This window comes from Ceratotherium simum, chromosome 25, assembly GCF_057802395.1.
Source record: "Ceratotherium simum simum isolate JZ-2026a chromosome 25, ASM5780239v1, whole genome shotgun sequence".
Classification (NCBI taxonomy): domain Eukaryota; kingdom Metazoa; phylum Chordata; class Mammalia; order Perissodactyla; family Rhinocerotidae; genus Ceratotherium; species Ceratotherium simum.
In genome coordinates, this window is record NC_141924.1 from 43,019,960 (window position 1) to 43,033,305 (window position 13,346).

The 13,346-nt window shown below is 35.0% G+C and overlaps 1 protein-coding gene across 3 annotated transcripts in view; it reads right to left on the reverse strand.

Moving 5' to 3' along the window:
* ZDHHC17 (zDHHC palmitoyltransferase 17) overlaps positions 1-13,346 on the reverse strand; it is a 121,035-nt gene that overhangs the window by 89,826 nt on the left and 17,863 nt on the right. For all 3 annotated transcript variants that reach the window (XM_087449160.1, XM_087449159.1, XM_087449161.1), the window contains exon 2: positions 3,336-3,439. In XM_087449160.1, the coding sequence (XP_087305286.1) occupies positions 3,336-3,439 (104 nt within the window). The remainder of the gene's footprint in view (positions 1-3,335; positions 3,440-13,346) is intronic.

Below are 13,346 nucleotides of genomic sequence, written 5' to 3' on the forward strand. Positions count from 1 at the left end.
CATTATATAATGCAGTTTCTGAAAGCTCTAAATACATCACCTATAAAAACCTTCTCATGTGGACACGCTAAAAGATTTTGAAACAATTTTCTAACACGTGTGAACTCATTTGTTGTAATTACAAAAATGCCAAAACCTGATTAGTTTGCAAGAACTGTCATCACAAAATGGATATTTACAAGGTAAAATTCAGTAAAATCTTTGCTTAGTTAGTGAATAATACTGAAAAAGTGACTTAGTAAATGCAGCATACATTGTAACTCTTCCATTAGGGAATTATGTCTTTTTGTGAGGTTAACTTTTTTCAGCAAAAAAAAAACCAAAAAACATTAAGACAAAGTATCCAAATAAAATAAATTTAGGGTCAGATTTCCATATTGTTGTAACATAAAATATTAAACCATCTAAATAATAATGAAGTATATTAAATTATACTATTCTCATGGTAAATAAGATTAATGAGAGACATTAAAGTAAGACCTACAGAAATATACATACCCATTTCCCCAAATTCAATGAAATTCTAATTAAAATCCCAAATAAATATCTCATGAATTTCCAAAATAGAACCCTAAAATTCATTTATGAGAGTAAAAGGCCAAGAATAGCTTAGACAATTCTGAAGCCTAAGAAATAATTAAAACAATGTAGTACCATACAAGATTAAACAAACTGAAGAGAAAAAGAGTATTTAGAAATGGACCACAGACTAATGTCAGCATTATGATGGAATAAGACATCCACCGTTTTGTCCCCCCTCCAACAACAATATTCGGCATCTATCCATGAACAAAAGTGTCTCTGCGGTAGCTGTGGGATCCAGCACCATACGCCAAGGGAGCTGGGAGGAGTCTCACCCACCCATGCATGGGCTAAGAGGCAGGCAGACCTCAGTCCCAGCTGTGGACCCTGCAGTGGCCCATGAACTAGCTCTAGCCCCCCTCAGCCGTGGTCTGGGCGCCAGAGACAACATTATCTTAGACAATCACCCACAGATTAGAGAGAGCCTTTATGGAAGTCCAGGTTTCCGGAGGAGAAGGTCTAGTACATTGCACAGCAAAAAAATACGAGTTTGGACATATGGGAGAGGAGTACTGAATCGTGAACTACATGACTGAGGAGTAGGAAGAGGCTGGGAGAACTGCAGACAGGACTCTTGGAGGGCATTAAAGGGACACAGATCCCACTAACTTCATGGTGGACTCCATCAAAATACATAAAAACTTTTAGAAATCAATTACAAAAAGACAAAAGAACTCAAAATGGGTAAAGGATTTAAAATGACAATTCACACAAGAAGAAACCCAAATGGCCAATAAATACAGGAAATATATTCAACACCATTTGTAATCAGAGACAGGACAATCAAAATAGAGAAAAACCATTTCACAACCATCAAACTGACAATAATTATTAAGTGACAAAACTAGGATTTAGTCAGAATGTAGTGAAAGAACTCAAATTTTTTTTTTAAAAAAGGCAAGCTGCAAAAGGATATATAGAGTAGAACATAATTTATATAAATTTTAAAAGCATACATTACAATAGCATATTTTGTTTATAGACGTTCATAGAAAAGTACAGGAATGTTCATGAGAATGATTCACAACAATTTCAAGAGAGGTTTCCTTGGCGAGAGAGGAGAAAGAGTACTCTGAGCAATCTGTAGCAATGACAGCAAAATGTTAGCATCTGCTTAATCTCACAGTTATATTCTTCTCTACAGTTTCCTGTAGGATTGAAATGTTTCAAAATTTAAACAAATGTTTTTAAAGGTAGAAATTACCGACAGCATACATAGATACTTTTCAAGAAATAGGATAGTTAGAAGAGCATGTGAGGGATCAAGAAAGGTGGTTGTTTTTTTCTGAAGATAAAAGATGCTGGAGTATATTTGCTGACAGAAGTGATGCATTAGGGTGAGGGAGATTAATGACAAAGGAGATATCAAAAGGAGCAAAATCTCAAAAGGAAAAATGAACATTGAGCAGGATAATTTGTTTGCTAAATACAGTTGGCACAATGTGCTTTGATTTTTGACATAACATTCAAAAAGGTAGGGTGACACCAGTGGACTAAGGACCTCTGAAAGTTTTGCCTCTCCACAAAAGTAACGAAAAAACTGGCAAAAACTGTCAGAATCAACTTTTTCAGGATTCTGGAAATTAACAAAAGGCTTTCAGCAATCTAAGGAACATTTAGTCAAGAAAATCGGCTGAATTTCAGTAAGAATAGTGAACTTTGTGGTGTTTTAACATATCATAGTCCCATCCTCTGCACCCCAGCAGCCTTGAAAAATAAGTGTATTCCTAGTACTGGTGCCAGAGTGAGCAGAACAGGGGTGGAGTTCCTTCAAGCCTCATTCCCAAAGAGGAGTCATTATTTGACCCGTCTGGTGGTTCCCCGGAAGAGTTCACTTGAAAAGACTTATCTATCGGACCTCACTCAAATTCAATTAAAAGCTTTTTCTGGGGGGTATTTGTTGAATATCTTAACATCACAGTTGCTTCAGAGGATGGATAACAGTTGTGACAAACAGACAAATCAAAACAGCTTAAAAGCAAAAGCTGAGGAATAAGATATCCTAGGGGCTTTGAAAAGCTCTCACATATTCTTGGGAATCTAGAAGACCATGCACACGCCTAAGGTTGTGTGCACATGTTCAACAAAGATCTGAGAAGGCCCTAAGTTCTCACCTCCGACTGACCTTGAGGTTCTGTGCAAGCAGAAAGTGTAGGCTAAAGCAGAGTGGCAAGCTGTCTCGCTGAGTGTTGAGTGCCCCAACATTCACAGAGTCCCTCAACAACGAGTAAGACTTACTGGTTCTAGGGATTTAAGAAGTCTCTATCCAATCATTAGCTGACCACTAACTAACCAAGTAGACATTTCAGTGACCACATATGACAAAGATACAGGCTTTACAGAACTCATTCAGAAATATCACAAACAACAACAAACCCCGGGAGAATCTGATATCCAGAACTGTCACATTATATTATTTGAACAGTCCAGTTTTCAACAAAAAATTACAAGACATGCAAAAGAAAAGAAAGTATAACCCATAAGGGGGTGGGGGGAAGCAATTAATAGAAACTGTCCCTGAGGAATCCCAGACATCAGATTTACCAGACAGACTTTAAATTAGCTATTTTAAATCTGTACAAAGAGCTAAAGGAAACCATGTCTAAAGACCTAAAGGAAAGTATGAGAACAATGTCTCATAGACATTGTTATAGAGAATATCAATAGAGAATATCAATAAAGAGAAAGAAATTGTGTTCATATTTCACTTAAAATACAGATGTTGAAAAAGAAAATTACAACAAAAAACTTACTGTGTAGCCTTGACTATGTCCCATGTGCTGTAATCATCAATATGAGTTTTCCGTCCCAGAGGTTCACCATATCCATGGTTATAATGGCTTTGGGGTTTGATTTCCTGTTAAAGAGAATATCACACAGAGTCAAGAATTGAGAAAAGACACAGAAAACATTTCAATATTTTACTACGGCTTTTGTGCTGTTTTAAGAATGCTCATTATTGACATGATTAAGTTTTACCTTATTCTTAAGTCTGTTAGAGAAAAAGCATGTTCAAATAGCTCTACCCTTGTACACACACTCAAAACAGAAAAGCTGCAAGACTAGAAATTAGTGACAAATTAGTAATTGAAATTCATCTTGAGCTCCACAGAACTCTCTTACTTCTTCATCAAATCAACTCTCATTCTCTCAGACCAATTTTTCTATTATTCCAGCATAACTCCTGGCTCTGACACTCTACTTTAAAACCGTCATCACATCCCAAACAAATTCTAAGCTCGTAAAGAAAGGAACCCAGAGATATTATTCTTCTATTATTCTCAGATATTACCTTTTCTTATTCTCCTTCATGCTGATGGCTTATTAAGCATCTACCATTAAGTGAATAAAGAACATTGAGGCAGCTCTGATAAAATGTAAATCCACTTGAATAGTTTTAAAAATGTCACCCTTAAAGAAAGTAATTTTTTATATAAAAATTTAATTAACAGTTTTATAGACTATTACATCCATTCAAAGGTTATATGCTGTGTGCAATTTTCTATTTAAAATACAAAACTTGCTATGCAGTCAGCTTCCTCAATATAGTATAGCTCTAAGATATAATTATGTGTTTGGCTCTAATATCACCCATTCAAATTTCTATGATTCTGTTATTTTTTCTCTCACACACACACATACACACACACACACACACACACACAAGTAAATATAAATAAAAGGATAAGTCATAGCAAGATGTTTGGAAAGAATTAAATCCTTAGAACAATTCATGATCTCTTGGCCACTGATATTTAATAATACATATTTTAATGGCCTTTTATTGGAGGGAAAAAGGCTATTATCTTTCGATTACTTTAGCCATTCAATTTGTGTGAGAAATTCCAAAACTAATTTGTTTAAGCCATAAATTTAGAAGACTATCAATCTGAGTATTTTCAACGACAGGGAATTAAAAAGTTTCACAAAAGCAAATTCTGCTTAGTATATAACCTTTCAACAGATAAATGCTTATTAGTTCCTTAAAATGCTACAGCCAATATTAAAATACCACAGTAATAATTATAAACCCACATTAGCAGAAGAAAGAAAATAGACATCAGTTTTAAGCTGAGATTCGCAACATACATACTGCATATAGTTTACAGGTTATTTTCTGAAAGACTGTTCTCAGACTCCTTTAAAATAGAATTGGTTAAATTTCAACACGGGCAGGTATAGTATTTGGGGTATGTGCAACACTCTGAGTAACTGATGAAGCAAAACAATACATGAGACCTACCCATTTAATTTTTTAAAACCTTTTCTATTTAAATTTCTCCACTGAATTCTGAGTCCCAACTTCTCTATGCTCTACATTCAGTGGAGAGAAGTAAAGAAAGACACTTCTCAGACCAGCAACACTTCCTTCTTTCTAAATTTTCTTTTCTGATTTTATTCTCCCCTACCACATGGAAAATAATTTTTTAAACTTTTGACACTGACTTTTATAGGGCTATTAAGACACCTGAAGGAAAACAAAAACCTGGTGGTAGTTTACAAGCAGAATGGAGTAATATATCCAACAAAACCTGTACTGAGAGCCCGCCATGCATAAAGCACTCTACAATGTACTAGGACCCTAGGCCAGGACAGGGTGAGGCCAGTGCAAAGTTTAAAAGGGTGCCAAAAACCTTAGTAATCAAGATAAAAAAAATATTTTAATGGATTACCTTTTAAAAATCAAAACCAATACAAAAAAAAATCGCAAACATCAACATTTTAACTACAGACAGCATCAGTATTGCTGATTTTTCCTTTGCATGAAGCTCCACCGTGGCTCAGAGCAGCACTGCAAACATATACCAAATACAGTCTCTTGCCCTCAAGGACTTGACAACCCAGAGTGGAATGACAAAGTAGATAAGAAACATAAGTCAAATATTAGAAGCGAGAGCTTTCAGATAGTACGTTAAAACCTAAATAAGGACAATATAAGGTCCAAAAAGTCATAATATAACTGTTAAAAACTATTTCAATTTGAAAATCTGCTAGGGCAAACTGCTCTTCTTTTTTACTAAAGACAAATACATTGCTTTCACAGGCAAATAGCGAATATTCACAAAATAAAAAGTAAATCTCTTTTAAAGCTTACTATTGTAATGCTTTCATGTGACTTTAATTTCACTTTTATCCCCAGAGTCTTCACTTACTGTACATAACAATTAAATTGGCTTCTCAGTTTCTCTACAGTCCATTTTGTCCCACTGACTGACAAATGTGACCTCTCAAATATACTAGAAATCAGACTTCTTTTTCCAGTAACATTTTAAAATTAAACCTATACCGTATCTGTTTTATCCCATCCATAAGGATTGTTTTTGTTTGTTTTTACTTTTTAATAAAAGAAATCCGATTTTTTAAAAGATGGCTTTAAATAGAGTAATTCTAGAGAGGAAGAGTTACTCACATTAAAAGGTAGACGAAATGGGGTGTAAGCAAATCTCTAACCTGTTTTATTGCCAAAACAAAAAAAAAACTATAATATGGAATTTATTTTTCTCACTTTTAAACAGATTGGAAACTGATTCATCTCTAGAACTAGCACCCAGTCAATGTGACAAATGACAACACTCTCTATCAAGATCACCACCACTATCACTAGGCTTAGGAATAACTGTAATTGTTAAACTTAGAAACATAAAATTAAAAAAATACTGTGTTCATGTAAATAAGTATATCATAAATATGTACAGATGATAATATTAATTTTTTAAATCATAAATTTGCTATTATATATCAGATACATTTTCAACATACAAACATTAATGAATGACACTCTTTTAAATTCTATCATTTTTCCTTGATTTTAATGGGAACCAAGAAGCAATTTAATTGATACCTCCACCAAGAAAAGTAATACTAATTTAGAAATATATATGTAGGTCATTGTAACTTTTAAGAACACAGTTGTCATGCATCACATAATGACATTTCAGTCAACAGTGGACTGCATATATGACAGTGGTCCCATTAGATTAGTACCATATAGCTAGGTGTGTAGTAGGCTATACCGTCTAGGTTTGTGTAAGTACACTCTATGATGTTGACCACGAAATCACCTAACGACACATTTCTCAGAATGTATCCTGGTCATTAAGCAACACGAGTATAATTCCATTAGACGCAGGTTGGTATAATAGAAAAAGTCCTTGACTCAGAGGCTACTGAATTGAGAGTCTGCCACTCTCTTACCTAGACTACAACGCAGCAAAGCAATTAACTGTACTGTAGGATTCAGGTCCCTCACTGGTAAAAAAAGGATAATGATTAAGATCAGCATAGAGTTCCTGTGAGGTGCCTCAAGGACCAACATCAAGGCATCAAAGAGTTGATGGTTTCAGCCCCACTCAATTCATTCCCTTCTTAAACAAAGCACTTTGTTATTGATCCTGTTTTTAGATACTGGGGCTTTACCTAAGATTTCTTTAATTAATAAAAAAAGATTCCGCTGCTTTTTTAAAAAAGTTCAAAAACTACTAGATTAGAAGTCCTCCAAGATCCCTTCTAAGGCTGACACACAATGATTTTATATACTGGAATAAAGAAATTACAGCCACTAGGAAGATCCTTAAAGTACCAAAGGTTACAGCCCTGATAGTTGTTGAAGAGAACTAGAAGGAGAAAGAGCACCTGCAAATCTGCTGCTGAAGTGGTGGGCACGGACGAGAAGAGCTGGGACAAGCTCAGCTGCTGGACATCACTGCTAAGAGAAATCAACACGGCAGAACTCACACTTACACAGCAGGTACAGGCCAACACTGGCTTGTACGTCAAGATGACAGATGCCATAAGACATGCTTATTCACATGCTGGGGTGGAATTATATAGCCAATCAACTAGTTACCAAGTGTCTGTATGCAATCTAGTTAACTTTTTTGATGCTAGACCTATTAAATGTTTAGTTGACGTTGATTTTTTAAAAAAAGAGAGAGGCAGCATTGACCAAAGAATCCTCTATGACCCAGTGCTTATTACTTTATTACCAACCAAATATAGATGTTTTATAAGTGCTCTATCAAAAAAGGTCCTCCAAGAATCAGTTCCATGGTAGAGTATATCTGAAAGAACCAAGATGCAAGAAGAGTAAGTTCAGGAATATTCAGAAAGAAGGATTAAGGGAAGGGACTTGCACAACTATCAACTACAGTATATTAGAAAGCAAACTAACGCAAAAACAAGACCACTGCAGTAATTAACAGGGCATGGAACAGAGGTTGAAGAAGGAGAATTAGAATAAGGAGAGAAAGATATACAGCGTGTTTAATGACGGGGATACATTCTGAGAAATGTGTCATTAGGTGATTTTGTCATTGTGCGCACATCATAGAGTGTACTTACACAAACCTAGATGGTATAGCCTACTACAAACCTAGCTATACGGCACTAATCTTAGGGGATCACCACCGTATATGCAGTCTGTCATTGAATGAAACATCGTTCTGCAGCACATAACTGTATGAGTCAATAAACCGTATAAATGGACAAATGGCTAGCCATTTGGGATAAAAAAATTCAGCAGGCTCCAACATAGAACGGTGATGTGCTTGACAGAAAGATGCCAACAAATACAGCCAAGGATATAGTTTCTTTAATGGCAGATAATACTGAAAATAAAAGGCCACATCAAGCAGAATCCAGGGCAGCATGCTCCCAGGTGGAGGGTTCTCAGGTCAGCCACACTCCCCATGAGAACATAAAGATGCCTATACCGTTCTCCTGGTGAGAGAAGCATGCACCCTTCTGTTCTTGGAGAGTATTTGTGCCACCCTGGACTCTCCTGACTGTTCTGGAGACTCTGGCCATAGGCTTGGTGCTCACCAGGTCTAAATAACTTGTTCAAAACTGGCTCCAGGACTTTTCTGAATGTTTACTGCAAAACAAGCTAAATCGCAGATCAATTTCCCAGGCTTTCCAGAGATGTGACTATCCCCTGGCAGGACCAGGTCTCAGTCTGCCTAAGGACTCTTCCTATAGATTCCCACCTCACTCCTCATATCAGATAACTTTCAGCCAGACCAAAGATTTAAATATGAGAATACTGGCAATAGTAGTCCTAATGTAAAAAATAAAATAAAAAATCCAAGAAAAGCATGAATAACACATTTGAAAAATGGGCAAAGGATATGAAGATAATTTAAAGAGGGTCAAATGCAATGGCAAATATATGTAGGAAAAGACGCTTTGTAATTCTAAATTAACTAAATAAATGCATTTCCAAACCAAAAAAAAAAAAAAGAAGAGGGAGAGAAATCAATTCAATAAAATTCTAGGGCACATACTTGTTACCTACAAGACACATGTTACCTGCCTGCCTTTGGTGTACAGCCCATATACACAGGTGAATTAGCAAGCCAGTAGGGCTTAACCATATGCTTATGACTTGCACTGTGTAAATGCCTGCTGTCAGGTATCATTCTAACAGGTTAGACTCTGAATCAAGAAGCTGAATGTACTTATACAATTTTGAGCTGCTCAAATTTAATTCCATTAAATGTGTAAGATGAAATTAGAACACTTTTATAAAGGGCTGCTGACAAGAAAAGATAGGAAAGGAAAAAAGGTCTCCGTGAGTACTTGAATCATTTTTAAGTCCTAGCTAAAAACAATGAGCCAAATGTGAGACCTTCTTTAAAACAGAGGTAGTGATGAACTAAATTCTAGGGATACCATAAGGATTTTTAAAAAGGAATATTGATAAGATACAATGAAAAGAAAGACAGCATAAGCATAAAACATATATAACCAAGTGAACAACGAATGATAAAGAAAACCAGTAGCCTCTACAAAATTCTCTTTAAAAAATGTATTTAGTTAACAATGCCAGCAGATGGCACTACACTCAAGACAGAATCCTTTACTAACCTATTTGATACACCCTCTTTATGGGAAGTTTGGACAAAAATGATTTGGTTATAATAAGGGAAAGATTTCGAATCAATTTTTTCAGTAAGCAACAGGTCTCCTATATATTACATATTCTGCTGTGGTCCCCAATCCCTGGCTAACAGTATATGATTGTTGTTTCTAATAAACACAGTCCAACTTGAGGCACAGGTTCTCTCCACACTGTAGTACTACCAGTGCCTCAATCCAAACTATCAAACTAACTTTGATTGCTTCCAATAAATTTTAGACTAGGAAAATGTTCATCACCTTCTAGCTTCTTTAAAAACTGGTTTTCATTTCACTTCCTTCTAGCATTAATCCATATGTATACACGTATTTGTAACAATATACATAAATTTAGCATACTTTTTTTTCTTTCCACAGACATTTGAAACAAATACCAATATGTATATTTTTCTCCCTCTCCTATCTTTTTAAAAGTAATTTTCCTTTTAGGATTTTTATTTAGGGTAGTTTAAGATTTACAAAAACAACGCAGAGGTCCCGTATTCTACACATCCAGTTTCCTCCATTATTAACATCTAACATTAGTATGGTACATTTGTTACAATTAATGAACCAATAATGACACATTATTATTAACTGAAGTCTATATTCCTTAGTTTTTACACAATGTCCTTCTTGTACTCCAGGATACCTTCCAGGATATCCTATTACATGTAAGTTGTCATGACTCCCTAGGCTCCATTGGCTACGACAATTTCTCAGACTTTGTTTTTGATGACCTTGACAGTTTCAGAGCTAGTCAGGTATTTTTGTAGAATGACCCTCAGTTCAGATCTGTCTGATGGTTTTTTCATTACTAAACTGGAGTTATGTGTCTTTATGAGGAAGTGTTTTTTAATTTAACCTAATTTTGAAAATTGCTTTCAACACTGCTATACAATCTTTATTTGCCCACGTTTATGTATTTTCACGTAGTCTGTAATCATAGTACTCACATATTTTATTTTCTTCCTTTTTACATTTCCTCATGCCATTACACATAGTTTTTATAAGTACTGCTTTTAACCACTGCAAATTACTTAAACTGATATATTGAAACATACTAGAACATTTCTCAATTACTGAACATTTAGGTTATTCTTACATTTCCCAACTAAACTCAGACGTTAATTCTTAGGCATTCCTCTTCTAAGTCTTCCCTTAACATTCTCTTCACCATCAGACTGTAAGCTATGACAGGGCAAGAGCCCTATCTTGATCATTTGCATACTCCCAGTGCTTAGCACACACAGAGAGTGGCATAATATTAGTGCTCTTAGATGAAACGAAAAAGTAAATGGATAGGTTTTTCCTCACTACTGAAAAATACTTCATTTAACATTTCTTCTTTTTAACTGAGGAAACTTCCTGGAGAGATTCTTAAAGGGTATGAATATTTTTATGGTTCTTGATACAATATCTAAATTGTTTTGCAAAGGCATTATATTTATAATCCCATCAGCAATATAAGACTAACCATTTCTCCATAAACTCACTGGCACTAGGTATTATTTTTAATTCTCCTCTAATTTACATAGAGTAAATAATACTTGAAATTTCAACTTTAAATATATTTTCCTATTCTAGTTCATCTTTTAAGAATTGCTTGTTCTTATCCTTTGACCATTTTATTCTATTTGAGTCCTAAAATTTGCTTAATATATTTGAATCAGATTTTATTCTATTGAGCCCTAAAATTTGTTTAATATATTTGAATCAGATTTTTCTGTATAGAGAAGATTAGATATTAATCTTTTTCATACTGATTTAAACACTTCTGTTCCATTTTTACAATTATCTATGCTTTTAATATATTTCCAGGATTATACATTTTATAGTCATATACATTAATCTTTTCCTTGGTCTTTTTTGGTCTTGACTTTTATATTTAAAACTACTATAATCATTAGTGCAGGAACAGGCAAATACATCAAATATTTCCAATTCTATTCCCAAGCAGATGGTCGGATTGTATGTCCTTGGCCCTTTGAAAGTGAGTCCAAGTGACTGACTTGTTTTTTTAACCAAAGGAATACGAATAAAAGAGACATGTTGCTTTCAGAGAATAGGTTTTAAGAGCCAGTATGCAATTCTTCACTTTCTCTTTCCCTCTGCCATGGAAACTGGCAACGTTCCAGAGAGTAGATAATCAGTCTGGGTCCTAAAGCAGCCACTATTCAACCCACAATGCACGTGTACTGAACCACTAACATGTAAGCCACTAAGATTTCAGGGTTGCTACTGCAGCAAAGCCTAGCTTATCCTGACTAATACAGCTCTGAGAGTTCTTTGATAAGTGGTATGCATTTGGGGATCTATGTAAATCCTTTTCATTGTATTTTAGAGCTGGTTATAACTAGCATATGGGACTGAACTATTAATGAACTATTAATGTTCAGATTTATCTGGTATCTGGCCACATTGTTAAAAATATATATATATAATCTCTGATTTTTGATGATCTCTTTGAATAGTCTAAGAAGACAATCAAATCTCCTGCAATTAAGCGTGGTCTTTCATTTCCACGGCATATGGCATTGGCAAAGACACCAAATGCAACATCAGAAAAAAATAATAATGACAGCACATACTTATTTCCTTATATTTTTCTGCATTTTAAAAATGACAACGCCTTTACTGTTTCTCCATTATATATAAGGTTGTTAAATCATCCTTATTCAAATACATTCCAGAGAATAACACCGCATTTAGATATAAATGCCCACTTGACCACCACGCCCTTCCTTGCATTACAGAATATGTCCAATTTCCTATTTCATTTGAGATTCTCAATTTTGTCCTCCAACTATAGGATTCTGACTAGCATTATTTTAATACATCTCCTAGTCGGACTAAAAATCTTATGGAAGTCACCTAGCCTCCCTCCTGCCCTTCACATACACAACCAACTCTTCTTACCAGCAACCCAAACTCAAGTCCTGGCCACATTTCCAACTGGGCCCCATAAAGCTGGGGTAGACACAAAATGTCCCATCTCTGGAAAACTCTGAGGAAGCACCTTTTAAGTGTTATAAGTTGTTTTGTTATTTTGTTTTTTAACTGTATAAGTCAAGTGCACATGTAAATTATTTAAATTTAATTATCAAAATGCAAATATGGATGGCAAAGAAACACTTGTACATCCTAAAAGAAGAAATGTACAAATCCCATATTCAATTGAAAATAAACAAAGGCACTTAGCCATCCAGTTCAGTAGGCAATAGAGAATCAATCAGGGAGTTTTGAGCAAGGAAGTAACAGGATTATACATGCAATTTTAAAAGATCATCTAATGATATTTTTTCCTTATCACCAGCTCCACAATATATTCTTCCTCCTTCCTGTCCTATTTACTAAAAGGTATTTCCAACTAACAAAATGTCCAAGCTAAAAACTCATTCAACCTTGACTCAATGTCCCAAAATTTCAGGTGTAATTAATTAGTTACCAAGTCTTACTACTACTTTTCTCAAAACAAATCCACATCAGTCCTTTTCTGCTTTGTCTCTACAATATCCTCTCAAACAATGGTCTAAGACATTTTTCCAAAGAAGATATACACATGGCCAACAGGCACGTGAAAAGATGTTCAACATCACTAATCATCAGGGAAACGCAAATTAAAACTACACTGAGATATCACCTGACACCCGTTAGAATGGCTACAATCACCAAGACAAAATATAACAAATGTTGAGAGGATGTGCAGAAAAGGGAACCCTCATACAATGCTGGTGGGGATGCAAACTGTCGCAGCAACTATGGAAAACAGTATGGAGATTTCTCAAAAAATTAAAAATAGAAATACCATACAACCCAGCTATCCCATTATTGGCTATTTATCCAAAGAACTTAAAATCAACAATTCA